This window comes from Meles meles, chromosome 12 (assembly GCF_922984935.1).
Source record: "Meles meles chromosome 12, mMelMel3.1 paternal haplotype, whole genome shotgun sequence".
Lineage (NCBI taxonomy): Eukaryota > Metazoa > Chordata > Mammalia > Carnivora > Mustelidae > Meles > Meles meles.
Window position 1 is genome coordinate 55970944 of NC_060077.1, and position 16846 is coordinate 55987789.

A 16846-nucleotide genomic window follows, 5' to 3' on the forward strand; every position below is an offset into this window, starting at 1 on the left:
CATTTTCTACCACCTTAGGTGCTCACTCAAATGGACATACTTAGACTGGTTTTCATCTGTTTTTTATTTTTTAAAGTTTATTTAAGTAATCTCTACACCCAACATGGGGCTCAAACTCACAACCCCGAGATTGAGAGTCGCACTTTCCCCCAGCTGAGCCAGCCAGGTGCCCAGGACATACTTAGATTTGAAAAAAAAAAATAGCTACTCCTGCCGTTTCCTATATTATTGCCTAAAGTTTAATTTCAAGCATTTTATGCTCTACCGGCACTCCAATTTTGCACATCACTTTCTTCACCACTTCAGAAGTTCCTTAACCCTGTTAAGATCTCTAGTTTTCACAGGGGTTACAATTCTTGTATTCACACTTCTTTATTCAATGAGGAGTCTACGGCTCATCACTACCTGTCACTCTAGGGCACACTCTGTCCACACCTTTGCTCACTTCTGTTACACTCACCCAGTAGAGCCCTAGCTCTGATTAAACCTAAGGCTCTGTTTACTCTGTATCTACATCCAGGAAGCCAAAGATGGCTGGAAGAAAAAAAAAACTGGTGCTGAGTAATCTCACTTGAAATGCATACCTTGACAAAACTCAGCGAACATCCTATTATACTTTCCTGGTAAACTTAACTTTCTAGGTCTCTGAACTGATTATTATTTTCTTCCTGTCAAGGCTAACAAGGCTTCCACTCTGCTGAACTTTATGGCTAGTTTCCAGTCCTCCTCTATTTTCATCAGTCAGTAGCATTTGACACTGTTGTCCATTCCTCTTTGAAACACTTTTTCAAGCCATTTGGCTTCCGGAACATCTATCCACACGCTCCATCATCTTTCTATCTCACTGTTACTGCCTGTAATCTTTCTTGGACCCCAATGCTGGGGTGTTCCAGGGCTCAGTCCTTGGTCTCCTCTCTTCTTTATCTAGTGCCAAGGTCAGAGTTTCTCAGCTTTGGCACTACTGACATTTTGGGCCAGATCATTCTTTGATGCGGGGCTGCCCTGTGTACTACAGGGTCTTCAGCAGCATCCTTGTCCTCTACCCACTAGAAGCCAGTAGCACTCACCCTTCTCCAAGCTGTAGCAATCAAAATTGTACCCTGACATTGTCAAATGTCCCTGGGAGGGAAAAAAAAAATCTCCTCTGACTGAGAAGCACAGATGTATATGAACTCAACCAGCTCTGTGTCTTAAATGCCATCGAGGAGCCGATGAGCCCAAACATGTAAGCCCACCCCTTGCCCCAAGCTCCAAACTTGTACACCCAACTGTCTCCTGGATCTCTTTATTTGGAGGTAGTATTTGTACCTGTATATTTATTGTCTGCCACTTCAACAGACACAACCTCCACAGTGTGCGTATTCACTGTTTATTCCCAGTGGCTAGACATACAGGAGGTGCTTCAAATGTTTGCTGGTTAAAGAATTAAACATTTAACATATACTAATGCACTTCATGCAAGTTAATCAATGATGGGCCAATCAGGCAGGTCATTTCAAACACATCAAGGCATCTTAAAGACATTTAACTTCAAGATAAAAGGAATGGCTTATTTTTAATTTTTTAAAATGTAATCTTTTCACCTAACATGGGGCTCGAACTCATGACCCCATCAAGAGTCACACACTCCACCAACTCAGCCAGCCAGGTGCCCCAGGAATGGCTTAATTTTAAATAAATTGGTGAAGGGTACTAATCCTATCCATTAAATTTTAGATACAATTCTGCTACAGTCTTGAAAGTAACAATCACTACAGAGTTCCCAATCTTTCAACACCTCCCTTCTACTCCACGCCGTTACTACATTTCATTTCTATTTGTTATTATAAGTATGTATGACTTCATATATATATTTCCTTATTTAAAATAATCATTGTGCCTTTTGACTCCTAAGATGCCTGTTGGCTGCCAATTCTTAGCTGCAAGTCATTTAGTTTTTTTATCCTCTTGATCTCATTTATGCTCTATTTGAAATGGAGGCCCGAATTCTGCTATCACTTAAAAAATTGCTTTCTGGATAATATCTATATTTATATAATATTTAATACTATTTATAATAGCTATATTTATGAGAATGGGGTACTGTTGTGTTTTTTTACGTAAGCTCTATGCTCAGTATGGGCCTTGAACTGTCCCATGCTCTACCAACTGAGCCAGCCAGGCACCCCTACTGTACTGTTTCTTATTCTTTTTCTCCCTCTCCAGGCAAAGCAGTAACCAAGCACACCACTTAGCTCTCCCATTAAGCACTGCACACATGCACATTACAATCAATTCTTATAAACCATGACTTCCAACACTGTGTTTGGTGGGGGGTGGTCAGGTAGTACCCAGACATCTTTGCCATAAACCTCCCTGGTTTATTTATTTACCTGGGCATTTATTCATTAGGCACAGATTTTTGTGTATTTCTTTGTGTGAATTTCCTGAGGTTCTTTGATCAATTCTTCTTTGAATATAATCGAACGGTGTCTTAAATGATTAATGCCGGATGGATGAGATAGCATCTTAAAACTTTATAAGTAATAGACAAGAAGTAGTAAATATTTATGTGTGCATAGCACAGGAACTCAACCCAGGTCCAGTCTGCTCTATGGATGCTGTAAACTTTGTAATCCATACATACCCATTTGTCGGTGCCTTTGAACTTTGTTTTTGGCTTTTTTAGAAAAATTGTGGTAATATATACATAACATAAAATTTATCATCTTAACCATTTTAAAGTGTACAGGTCAGTAGTGTTAAATATATTCACACTGTTGTGCTGAATTTTTTAAATGGCATTTCTATTACATATGTTTGAATAAATCAAGTCAATTGTGGTATAAACAACGACTCTTTGAACACTGAAAAAAAATTAAATTAAAGAAAAAAAGCTCATCAAACCTTACTGATTTCAGTATTATTGTTCCAATCACTGCTGATATTCATACAACTTCACGCACACACACAAAACAGCTGCTACAAGCATTTAAAAATTTTTTTCACAAGTACAATATGCCACAAAAGACTTAAACTTTAATACTTGACAAAACCTTTAAAAAATCAAAAAATTTTTATGATTACTTTCTCATGATTTATCAGCAAATGCAAGGTTTTCAAGAAAACAGTTTAAGAAGTATGGACTTCCCTTTCCAAACAATTTTTTTTTTCCATTTAGGAAATTGAAAATAGAAGCTTTAAGGAAAGATTTCAATCATATCAAGACAAGAATCAAACAGGATTTGATTAGCTTCTGACCAACGACACTTGGTACATTTAAAAATGAACATGTTTTCATTACCTTGAGGTAAGTTCAAGTTGCCTTGAGGACTCACAGACTACGTTAGGGAAGGGCTTAAAGAACCAGTGTAATTTAGCTAGTAAAGAATTTGACAGGACACAAAATTGACCCATTTTACTCATAAAACCAAATCAAGTAGATGATAGTCGCTCTATTTTAGAACTGGAAGGACAACTTGGCTTGGCCGATCAAATGGGCAGAACCACTGCTCCAGTAAGGAGGCCGTCTTGGGCATGTTCCCCCTTTCCTGAGGCGTGTGGGTGGAGTGACTCATCCACAAAGACACTGTTGCATTCTTGGACCAAGATACCCTACAGTCTGTTTTTCACATAGAGCGGATTTCTAACAAACAGGCATCTTGCCCCCAAAATATTGAAATGTTTAGAGAATGTGACTTAGTTGGACTTCCTGCTGAAAGAAGGTTAATGGTTTCAATGTGAACACTTTCGAGACTGTTGTAGCATAACTGTGGGTGTTGCTGGAGAAAACAGTGGATTCACAGGCAAAAAGGTTGGGCTTCAGTGACACCGCTTCCCCGGTTAGTCCCTCTTCAACAGCGAGTCTAGTCAAAGGAGTTCGCTCACTCTGTAGCCAGGGACAGAACTGTCCCTTTAAGAATGCAAAATGAACACAGCACAGTAAACACTATTTAGCTTTTCTCTGAGGGACAAAGATCAATAAATACCTACTAGGCCACACTCTACACATCAATCTTCCCTGTGTGTACCGACAGAGACAGTCTGCAAAGAATGGAACGAATATGAGTGGACGTCGGGGCGTACTCTGGAACCTTCTCTCTTTTTCTTTAAGTGTTCGCTATTAGTCATGTCATACGCCTTTTGCTTGCTCCCACAAGTGGAGCATCCAGCCTCACAGAAGAGCTGGTCCAACAACCATTACACGTTAGAGAATAAAGTCCAAATTAAAAAAAAGAAAGAAAGAAAGAAAGAAATCTTTTGATCTGCCTTGACAGTTGTTCAAGCCAGAGATAATGTTAACGTCGTAACCTGTTGGAGAATCAGGTCAGCTAGAGCTCACGCGGTTCTTAAAAAGATCCGTTCTGGCCACTGACACGAATCCATGAGGAGGATGGGACTCTCCTACGAGGTACAGAGGGGAACACGCTGTGCACGTAATGACCTGAAAGTTAAATTATTTCAGTGAGGATAAATATTTGGCTCTTCTAGAACTACCTTCACGTTGAATGTTATTTCCTCCATGACGTACACGCGTTCAGGAAATGCTTTAGCCACCTCCTCCACACTGTTGAAATATTGCACTGGCTCCTTTATATCTCGGTCTTGTTCCAGCAGCTTGAATTGCCCTAAAACACACGATAAACGGAAGAGATGTGAGATGTTTACGCTGGACAGCTGTCACCGTGGCGACAGCATCCCCCTATCCTTTACTCCCACTCTTCTTTGTCAAAGGCTTCAGATCATTATCATTGGGGGAAAAAGTTACCATGGCAGAAGGTTTTCTTCAACAAGAATATGTATCGAAAAATCAGCTTACAGACGGAAAACAATCATGTACTGTTTCTTTCTCATTTTTTGTTCACACCAAGAGTTTGTTACCCGATGACCAAAATCAAACGGAAAGGATGCCTGTCTGTAATTTGGTCTCAAAGCGAAAACCTACTCTGTTACAAATGATTGCTCATTTTGTTTTTCACAGGAATCGCCTTGGCATTTAGCTGTAATTAACACCCACACACGTGATCTTCTGAAACGAAGGCCGAGTGACCTGGGGGAGCTCACTGTTTAAAAAATGAGTATTTAAAACTCTTACAGGTAGGATAAAATAGTACAGTGGACCTCTGGCTCTCACAGAATTGATATCCTTGGTTTCAACAACATGTGGGCAACACTGAAAGCTCATGAGCAGCTGTAATGTGGGGTGTTGCTCTGCACAAGCATGAAAAGCCTGAGCAGAGCGACTCTGGGCCACGGGGTGAGCCTCCTTCTGATGAGTGAGCCTGGCCACGAGCCAGGTGGCATCTGGAACCACATGTGGCTTCTTCTTTCCTTTTTATTGTATCTGTGGGAAGTTCATGAGAGAAGAACATACCATCACAGTATCCATAATTTGGGGGATTTGTGAAGATCTTTGAACGTATTCCTAAAAATTTCAAGCATCTATGGCTGTTTATATACTTTCAATATTGACGACACTTCTGCTCCATTCTAGAGGAGTTGTTCACAGCTTAGGAGAAAAGACCGTATGCACTCAAGCCAAAGACAGGGTTTCTTGGTAGTCATTTTCTGAAGGCTGCTTACAATCTAACACTTGAGAAACTTGAAAAGGAATTAAAAGCTATAATGGGCAGATCTCTCAGCATGCGTCTACGGGGCATTGGGCGGAAATAAACTTTCATTCATATTCTCAGGACTTTTTTTCACCATCTGTTAGGTGGAGGCATTATCCTAGATGCTGGAGAGAAGTCAATAAATAGGCCAGATAAAAATCTCTATCCTTCTGAATCTTACGTTGTAGCAGGAGACAATGGTAAATAGGATAAATGACTAGGGTATGTAATAGGTCAGGGGTGAGAAATGTTGTTAATAGGGCTGGGCAAGGGGGACAGAGTGCAGGGTCGCCAGAGTACGTATGGCTGAGAAGGTGAGCTGTGTCATCACTGGGAGGTGCGTTCTATGAATTCTAATCATAGCCAAAAGTCTAGGCAAAGAGATGCAGGTGGATGGGTGGGTGGCTGCCTGCTTGGCTACCAGTACAGCTGGAGTGGGCTGAGTCCAAGGCAAGAGGGAAGAGAAATAAAGTCTGAGAAATAACAGGTGTTCAGATTACATACAGCTTTGAAGACTTGTTGCTCTGAGTGGGACGGAGAGCTGCTGGGGGGATGCACGAGGAAGTGATGTAACCAACGTTAGAGAAGGACCACTCTGGCTGCTGTTTTGAGAACACACTGTGGAGGTACAAGGTGTAGAGGCAGACAGCAGTGAGGTGGTCCTGGAATCGTCCAGCTGGGAGATGGCAGGGGTTTGGAAAAGGTGAGAACGTGTGATGAATTTGGCCTGAGCAGCTGAAGGAAGCAGGTTTGGAAGGGTGGGGTTAGGATCCGGAGTTCAGTCTGAGACATCGACTAGGCCGCAAACAGCAATATCCCCAAAGCTCGTAGATAAACATAAACGTGTGGAGCTCAGAGAGAAGTCTGGCTGAGAGAGTCTAGGAGTCATCAGTACACAGATGATCTTCAAAGCCACGGCACTTGGTGATGATGGGCATGGGCTTAAGTGCAGACAGAGAAGAGGTCTAAGGCTCGAGTCCCAGGAGACTAAGAAGGACTGGCGGGGGGAGTGAGAGGCAAATCCAGAAGGGGTGCATTCTAGAAGCCAGCGATCTGAGCACTTCAAGGAGCGAGAGAGATGAGGTCTGACAACTGTCAGGTTTAGCAACTTTACTTAAGCAGTGGAATGGTTGAGGTCAAGCCTGACTGAGCTGGATTTAACGGAGGCTGAGAAGGGAGAAGCAGGAGTAACAGGAATGGACAGCAGGTGACGTCTGGGGAGTTTGGCTGTGAAGGGGGAAGAGACATGATGTGGTGGCTGAAGGGAGCACATGGGATAGGATCGAGGGCACGTTCTTGGTTTCTTTAATATGGTGGATGCTGATGGGAATGACCAAGGGAGGGACAAGACTATGAGGATGGAATTATTCGGAGCATGTCCCTGGACAGGCAGAGGGGACACGGGAGTGGAAGGGCTGGCCCTCAGCAGGAGGTCACCTGTGAGAGCTCAGTGGGATCTGGTGGAAGCTCCCTATAAGAAAGGCATCTGTGGAGAATAAGATTGAGCGATGAGCTGTGGGAGGCTGAGAAAAGAGGAGACCACAGAAAAGTCCACTGAGAGTGAAGGACGCATCATGACTGCCAGACAGCCATAAGTTCTCACCTGAGGTTCACAGTCATGAACTAGAAGTGAAACTAAACAGTAGAGTTGTATGTTTTCCTCCAGCCAATGGGCGACGCAGAAGGACTGGCACACAGCGACAGAGATTTGGATCCAGCTAGAACTGTGAAACTGCCAAGTGCGGATGAGACGCAAAGGAAGGGCAGAGAAGCCCGGATGTATGCAAGGGAGAACAGAATCACTGTCTGTGGCACCTGAGCTGGACGCAACACCTTGGGAGGGAGGAACGAGGGTGAAAAGTAATGGAATCAATGGATAGTGGGTTCCGATGGGGCAGAATTTCTGGAGGGAGGGAGCTCAAGAGCCAGGCAGAGGAGTGGTCAGAGGGGCAGGCGTGCACTTTGAGATAACGGAAGCATGCCATAGTTGGTGATGACACAGTCTAGGGGGCAACCATGGGAAGTAAAGGCTGAGGTGACGAGAAGCTAAAGGATCTAAGAGGCCAGGGGTATTAGAAAGGATCATATACTATGCATTAAAATCCCCAAGAATGAGGAGAGAAGGAATGCTGGAGAGAGAGGGAGTGAGCCAGGAGTGAGAATTATGGAGAAACGAGGGAGGGATCCTACGTGTGGTAGATGACAGGAGCAACGATGGGATAGTGGGTGAGAGTCTGATGACAGGAGATGAAAGCTGAGAGTTTCTAGGGAGGGGAGAAGTGGAATGGTCAAGGGAGCAATGAAGAACCTAGCTCCTCGACTTTGGGGCAAAAAATGGAGCTGCCACCTGAGAGGGCTTCAGGGAAGAGGTGTTTTCAGGGCGTACCCAGGTTAGGGTTCAACAAGATAAAAGAAATGTCAGAGAAGACTTTAAGGACATAGGGATTTTGTTGGTGATGGACTCCGAAGGGAGAGTTTTCAGGGGTTAAGGGGAGGGCGATGAGGACAATGTAGTGAACATACCTAGATACGCCAGGTCATATACATTTAGAGATAGGGAGGAGTATGAATAAAACATTTGAAAATATAGTATAAAATGTTAGATTATACCCTTTTCACAAAAAACAACGAATTCTTAAAAATTTTAAGAAATTATAGCAATATCAGTACTACTTTAACAGATTCTGCCATGAGAACAAATCAAACTTTCATATGTCTCTATTCTACTCAGTCCTTGTACAAATTCGTAATAATTATGGCGTATCTCCAGTTTCATCTCCATTCTTCTCTACATTTTCCGACATTCCCCCAACATGACTACACTTATGTAGAATGTTTGCATCCCATTTTATAATGGATTTAACTACTTTTCTGTTCTTACACAATGAGTCTGAGTTAGGGTAAGACTGACGTAAGTGCCAACTTGTCCACTGACACATGGCTAATCCGTCTGAGCTTTGTTTCCTCACCCACAACGTGGGGACACTTCAAAGGGCTGCCACGAGGATCGACAGAGAGGATTTTCAGTATTTAGCACAACTAACCATCTAGCAACCCTCAGCTCCCTTTCCTGTTCTCAAAATGCACAGAGATCTTCTTTTCTCTTTTTTGGGCTTGCTTTTGTGAGATACAGTTTCTAGCGCTGGATTACGAAAGTAAAGGGAGCCACACAAATCTTTGTGTTTAACATGCCAGGCTATCCTGCTTTCCAAAATACCTAAACCAATTTGTATTTCTTCCATGTGCGTCTTCGTTGGACCACAGTCTTGCCAGCAGTGACTATTCCTTTTTTTTTTTCCTTAAAGATTTATTTATTTATTTGAGAGAGAGAGAGAGAGAACACACAAGTGAGTGCGGGGAGGGGTAAAGGGAGAGGGAGAGAGAAACTCTGGAGTCATCTCTCTCAGCCAGGTGCCTGATGCGGGGCCTGATCTCATGACCCTGAGATCATGATCTGAGCCGAAAGCATGAGTCAGATGCTTAATGACTGTGCCACCCAGGTGCCCCCTGCAGTGAGTACACTTTAAGTTAGATAATTCACTGGGTACTAAAAAAGCATCTCTTGCCTGTAATCCGCATTTCTTTGAAGATCAGCAACGTTAAGCAGTTGGATTTTTCTCCTGCAAATGGCTGCATAAATATATAATAAACATATCCGGTGTCATCTAAATTTCTTTTAACCTCCAGAGACATATGTCTAAGAGTCTACTGGATATTTATACTTGCGAGTCTCATCAGCACCAAATTCAACATGTCTCAACTCAGGGAAGCATAATACCTCACATACAATAGGTGCTTAATCACTGTCCACCGAACAAAAGACAGAAAATTGCTTGGGTCCCAGGACTAGCAAACAATGAAGCAACACATAAGTAACTGCAGGTTTTCAAAGTCATAAATAAAAGTGAGCTGCATGACTATATACAAGGTTTGCCTGTTTCTGAACATTAGCTGAATGTTTTCATTCATCAGAGGAAGAAAGCAACGGTGTGCTATGGTTTACTTAAAAATCATTATCTGAATTGTGCACAGAGCCTCAAGTAACACTTTGTAGGGACCAGCAGAATAGATGAGATCAAATAAGCAGTTGAAGTTATCTTCCAGGATGAAGCAGACAGTATTTGAGCACTGGAATGTGATCCTAAGGAACACAAAAGTAGTTTTCCGTGAGAATTCAAAGTTAAGAGGTCCACTTGGTTAGAATGTCCAGAACCATCTGACAGAGACACCAATCTTTGCCCAACATTTCCAATTTCTGTACTAATCTGTACTTTCTGTTAGAAGACTCAAAAAAGAAATTGCTGGTCTGGAACCCGAACATCATCAACCATCAATAAACCAGGTATAATTTATGAAAACCTACCAATGATACCATCTTTCCATAGGTATGAAATACTTTGCTTTAAATTTGTGATCAGTATTTTAGAAAAACTTTCCTAATAGGACAGGGGGAATCTGCATGTATGCCAAACAGTCATTACGTGGTGTGCAGATGTTCGATCTCTGAGCTGAGACCACTTGAGAGCACACAAGCCTGTACTCAATTCCATCCCGTCCCTTCAGAAATGCATTCATAGACCAACCGCGCGCCACTGCACTCTCACTTTCCTGTATCACAGGAGACATCACCCTTCAGAAGCAGTGCTGCTTAACCGAAATACAGCATGAGCCACATTTGCAATCATGTATTTTCTAGCAGCCACATAAAAAAGGTAAATAAGAGGTGAAATTAATTTTAATGTTTTACTTAAACCAATACATCTAAATAAGAGAATTGTTAATGAGATATTTTACCTTCTGTTTTTGCATTAAGTCTTTATTATTATTATTATTATTACTTCTTGCATTAAGTTTTGAAAATCCTGTGTCTGTGTTACACCACGACACACCTCCCTTCACACCAGCCACGCTATAAGAACTCAGCAGCCCCATGTGGCCAGTTGTTGCCGTGTTAGACAGTGTGGGTCTAGAACATCTCTGCATTTCCTTCAAACTGTGACCACAGATACTGTTCAAGTCCTCTCTCTGGTGGCAGAGTCCCTTTGGGGAAAAAAGGTATCTCCTGACAAAATACAATGCTTCCTCTCATGAAATAAGAGCTTTAGGACTCTCCTTTGTTTTCCTTGCCCTGTTTGTCATGATTGCTGATAATCTGATTTGTATAATAGAGCCTGGGACTCCTGACATAACTGTCCCTTTAACACCATTTTTCTCCTCTTCCAATTTGGCGGCTTGACCTTTATGCAATTCTTTAGTTCTTTTTCTATTGTGTTCGTGACCTTATACTAGCAGCAGCCTCAAATATATTTTGGATTATGGACCAAATGACTAATCATCTTTGGTATGGTTGTCATGTCAATATTCAGCTGAATAATTTTTTTTTAAGATTTTATTTATTTACATCAGAGAGAGAGCAGGAAGAGGGGCAGAGGGAGAGACTCTCAAGCAGAGTCCCACTGAGTGCAGAGCCCCTCTCGGGGCTCAATCTCATGACCCTGAGCTGAAACCAAGAGTTGGATGCTCAATGGACTGAGCCACCCAAGGTGCCCCTCAGCTGAATACATTCTAAACTTCTAGTCTCATTGGTGTTTGCCACCTATGTTGAACAGGAAGACCTTAGGAGAACTTGTAAGAAACTATTCTGAGACCGATTAACACACACAGATGAAAGAAAAAGAAAAAGAAAGGAACAACTAACTAGGACCAAATATTTTAATGTTTGAACATAGTGTACCTCAGAAAAATAGATTCCTTCCATTCGTTGTTTTAACTGTTCATTGGACAGCCAACGGTCAGTTAACGTCCCTTTCCTCTTTTCCCTACAATTCCTCCAGACTACCCTGGAAGATTTTGGTTTATACGTTTCTTTGTGTACATGTATTATTACTTTAGACACTGTCCCAGTCATATGTTTAACGATCTAAAACCAAATTATTATTTTACATTTCTTACATCCCATAAATGCCTTCAAAATCCAAATGTATCAAAGATCGTTTTTTTCCCCCAAGATTTTAGTTTTAAGTCATCTCTACCCCCAACATGGGGCTCAAACTTACAACCCCAAGATCAAGAGTCACATGTTCCACCACCTGACCAAGCCAGGCGCCCCCTAAATACACCAACTATCTTTTTTTTTTTTTGACAGAGAGAGATCACAAGTAGGCAGAGAGGCAGGCAGAGAGAGTGAGAGGGAAGCAGGCTCCCTGCCGAGCAGAGAGCCCGATGCGGGACTCTATCCCAGGACCCTGAGATCATGACCTGAGCCGAAGGCAGCGGCTTAAACCATTGAGCCACCCGGGCGCCCCTACACCAACTATCTTAATGTAACGTTCTCAACAATGGGTCACAGCATATATGCGACTTCCTACAGCATGGGGTTGGCAACCTTGTTCTGTAAATATTTTAGGTTTCATGTGCTAAATGGTCTCAGTTGTAACTACCCCTCTGGTGACCTCTCCTGAAACCAGCCACAGACAATCTGGAAACAAAACTGGACAGCTGTGTCCCAACCAAACTTCACGTACAAAAACAGACAGCAGGTCAGATCTGGACCTCGGGCCCTGCAGTTTGCTGACCTCTGTCCCACTGGAAGGACTGGAAAGTATGGATCAGGGTAGTGGCACGAGGACGGGACATCAGACTGACAATGACCAGTCCCTTATATCCCAACACCCTTTTTTTTTAAATAAAGATTTTATTTATTTATTTGACAGAGACAGCAGAGAGGGAATACAAGCAGGGGGAGTGGGAGAAGGGGAAGCAGGCTTCCCACTGAACAGGGAGCCCGATATGGGGCTCGATGCTAGGACCCTGGGATCATGACCTGAGCCGAAGGCAGACACTTAATGAGTGAGCCACCCAGGTGCCCCTATCCCAACACTCTTAAACAGTTACACTGAGGTCTCTTGGAAGGTGCCTTGAGAGGTACACATTAAGATGGCAGTTTTTCCTTTCAATAGGAGCCTGCAATGAAAAAGTGTAAGCTGCAGAAATAGATTGTACTGGAATAGTGCAAATGACCACCAAACACACGTGGCTACATTCTCTCACTGTATTAAGACCAGTTTTCTACTAATTTTTACTTAGCTTCTGTTCTTTTACAAAAGAGGATGACGCTCGCAGATGAGTCAACTTTAAGTACTCTGGGAAAGATGCTGAGCTCTTGTGTTACTATACTCCCTGGAACTGCTGCGGCCCGTCAGAAGCCAAGCCTGGAGACAATCTAAAGGGTGAAGAGCCAGTTCCCTGCCAAAATGTGAAATCGATTTACAGAGCACATATTCCCACAACCCCCCCACGAAGGAACTAATTTTTTAACAGACCGTTTCGTGAATAACAGAGTCTTTGTGCCACCAAATAAAAACATTTGGAGATCATCGAACATCTGTTCTGAGATGTTACTGTCAAAGCCTGGTCTTAGGGAGGAAACCGCATTGTTTTTCAACAGCTTTGATGATTTCAGGAAATGTCTCCATTTTGAGAACCGTTCTGTCTCCAGAACCCAGAAACTCACAGGAACTAACTCAACACCAATGACAGCTTACCTAAATTTACGGTAATATTTACAAAGCAAAGATTGGTACTAACTGCACGCGATCCATTTCTAAAACTATACTGCATCGTTATATGTTGACAAGAAATAACTGTCATCCAGAAAATATCCATTTCTGTGGGTGTGTTCTTCAAGATAATCAGTGATTGGCCTCAGAAGGGATGAGATGTAAGGCACAGCTAAGAGGCCCCTCCCAGAGTAGGATGCTATGAGGCTATACACCTTCTCCTTTACTTGGAAGAACAAGGTCCGCTGTAGGAAATGAAAACGGCAACACAGTAATTAAGAAGAGACAGCAATAATGCTGAGACATGTAGAAATAACAGAGACAGCCAGAGGTGGCCGTATTCAGGTCTGTCGTGTTGGTTGCTAGCTGGGAAGTTACTGATCCAATGATCAGTGGGAAATAAGTTCCATGCCCCTGGCGAAGATGGTGCTCCCTGTGAGTCATGCTTCCCCGGTCCCCCTCATTGCTGGTTGCTGGTAATGAGCATGGCCTGCGGTAAGTCTTCTTCTACAGCTCAGGTTTTACTATTCACTGCCCCTTCGGTGCCATGGTCAACTTTATGTGTGTAAATAAAATGAAATGGAATGAGAGCTGAGGCCTCTCTAGGACCCATCTGTGGGCCCATAACTCAAGTGAACAACAACACTCTACTGGCATTTCCCTCATTCTGGGAATAGAAAAACACTGCATAAATTCGGGCAAAATGATAAAAGAGAAAACAAAACAAAGGCAACAAAAATGGCACCAGAACACCAAAGCAACCTTAGAATAGCTAAAATGAGCAGAAATGGTTAAGAGAAAGGAAACCTGGAATGTTGAAATGCCAGGACCATGTCTGTTATTCGGTGTGGCACCCCAGCACTGCCCCACACGAGGCATATGGTAGGTGCTTATTAAACAGTGAATGAATGAAGGCATACATTCTTCTCTTACCCCTTTCAGAACCAGGCCACCAACATTACCTTAAAAGCTTTCAGGTCCACTGTGCAAATGAAATATAATCTAAATGGTTCAAATAACCAGTGGACCATTTCCAAATATGAAGAAACAAGCATTTCTTTTTTTATGATAAAAAAAAAAAAAACCAGTTGCCATTTTTCAGGAAGCAAATAAACCTGGGCAGGAATCTGCACTTACGGTCAACCTTAACAGTACGTCTACTCTTGAATTTCTGTCTTGAATTTCTTGACATATACCTTGAATTTCTGTCTATACCTATGCAGCAGGCTGGAGGATCCAGAGGGCTGAAATGTAGAAGTAGGATCGCCAGGTAAAAGATAAATGCTTCTTTTTATTATGAACCGCACCAACCAATATCATGCCCTTTAAAAACTTTATGCAAATGGTCACTTCTATCAACAACGTAGGAAAACTCATTTACCTAAACCCTTCACCAAAACTGCTGGTGTTCATGAACAACTTCGCTTCCCTTTTCTGGAGTAAGGGGAAGAGTTCTAAAGATTACTTAATATAAACAATTGCCAAAAAATTCACATAGTGCCAGAGGGTAGAGGGTGAAGAGGGAGTCTCCTCCCCAATATTACCCTCAGATCTCTTTGTGGAGGCATGGCTATAGTTCGTTAGTCCATCCATCCATCCAGAGGCAGTATCCGATTCAATCTCCACACGCACAGTGCCACTCTTCGCAAAACAACTGGTAGCATTCTGTCGTTATTTCATTATTCCATACAAAATCTGTCTCATTCTAAAAGCTGGGCCCTGTACAAATACCATTACTAATTTAACCAGTCCCCTACTGATGGGTGGTCAGACTGATTTCTATCTTTTGCAGGCAGGGATGCTGAAGTTCATATCTTTGTACTAGAGGCACTGATTGCTTAATGAGAGTATACTGCTGGGAAAGTGCCTAAATATGGAATCGCTGGGCCAAAGGGTAAGTGCATTTTTATTCTTTTTTTTTTTTAAAGATTTTATTTATTTATTTGACAGACAGATCACAAGTAGGCAGAGGCAGGCAGAGAGAGAGAGGGGGGAAAGCAGGCTCTCTGCTGAGCAGAGAACCCCATGTGGGGCTCGATCCCAGGACCCTGGGATCATGACCTGAGCCGAAGGCAGAGGCTTTAACCCACTGAGCCACCCAGGCGCCCCTGCATTTTTATTCTTGACAGATACTGTGGAACTAACCTTCACAGAGATTGTGCTTACTTATATTTCCACCAATTTCTAAGACTCCTCCCTTTCCTAAGACTCAACTGCCAAATTTTTTTTTTTTTTTAGATTTTATTTATTTATTTGACAGAGAGAGAGATCACAAGGAGGCAAGAGAGACAGGCACAGAGAGAGAGGGAGAAGCAGGCTCCCTGCTGAGCAGAGAGCCCAATGTAGGGCTCAATCCCAGGACCCTGAGACCATGACCTGAGCCAAAGGCAGAGGCTTAACTCACTGAGCCACCCAGGCGCCCCGTTGACTGCCAAATTTTTTATCATTGCCAACATGATGGGTGAAAAATAGTATTTTATTGGAATTTTAATTGCATTTTTCTTATAAAGGTGGATCTCATTTTTATGATAAGTAATTTATATTTCATATTTTGTAAAATTTTCTGTTTTTCTTTTATTACCAATTTTTGAAATATCCCTTAATCTTGAGTATCATTAAAAAAAAAAAACACCATAAACCTGAACTACTACAACACAGTATTTCCTATTCTAAAATCTGATTCCTACATTGTTCCTAGTTAGTTCCTAAAATTATGATGTTTTAGGGAGGTGGCTGTAGAAATGAAACTGGGGGAGAAGGAAAGTAAAGAACAAACATCAACACACAGGCTCAACATGTAACTACAGAGAACAGGAATTAAAGCCAAAGAACAGAAAGAAATCATTAGAAAAATATGGTGAGTTTCATCATAAATTACCTGTGGGTATTTTTATTGATTTTTCCTCCTAAGATTATACAACACAAAGTAGTCAGACTATTAGTTTCAACTCTGAAACTCCATCCCTGAACTTAAGTAGATCTGGATTCAAAATGGCATCATTCTATTTCACACCATGCAAATGATTTCCCTGTTTTTTTTGAAAATGGGGAAACTGCATTTTTCATTGTATCTAATGGCCAGTTGCTTCTTCAGAATTACCAGAAATTTTCTGGGGCACAATTATTGTAAATATGATGGAACCCATAAATGTCTTAGATTTGAACGTGGCTGCTGACGAGTTCATGTGGAAATCTTGGGGTCATCTTCATCTTTCCTCTCCTGCACTCATTTTCCCCTAACTCACCCTTTGGACCCTTGCAATCACTCTGCCCTCAGCCCTCCCTGCCACTCCTCTGGCTTCGATCCTCATCACTTCCTACTGGTATCACAGCTTTAGGTGTTAAGCCATTCTCATTTCTGCCTGGCCAGGATCACTTTGCTCATCTTAAAACACAACCTGAATGGATTTCATCTGACTCAAGTGCTCCGTGCTAATAAGTAAGCGTGTAACAGCCCTTCAATTTCTAGCCCCAATCAGGCTCTTCTGCCTTAGTTTTTAAGTTTCTCCATAAACTCACTCCACTTTGTTTCTGCAAGGGTTTTCCCCACCACCTGAGCAATCAATACTCATTCTCTCCCCCTCTGCCTTTGTTCAAGCTTCCTTCTCAGTCTCTGCAAAAGTATGGGTCCTTTTTGGTGCCATTCTAAGTTCTGGGCATCACCATCTTCCTCCCTTATTCTACTTCTTCTCCTAC

General features: G+C 42.3%; 1 protein-coding gene across 2 annotated transcripts in view; it reads right to left on the minus strand.

The window, feature by feature from the left end:
• Window positions 1-16846, minus strand: part of GAREM1 (GRB2 associated regulator of MAPK1 subtype 1) — a 204307-nt gene that overhangs the window by 36779 nt on the left and 150682 nt on the right. For both annotated transcript variants that reach the window (XM_046024860.1, XM_046024859.1), the window contains exon 3: window positions 4477-4607. In XM_046024860.1, the coding sequence (XP_045880816.1) occupies window positions 4477-4607 (131 nt within the window). The remainder of the gene's footprint in view (window positions 1-4476; window positions 4608-16846) is intronic.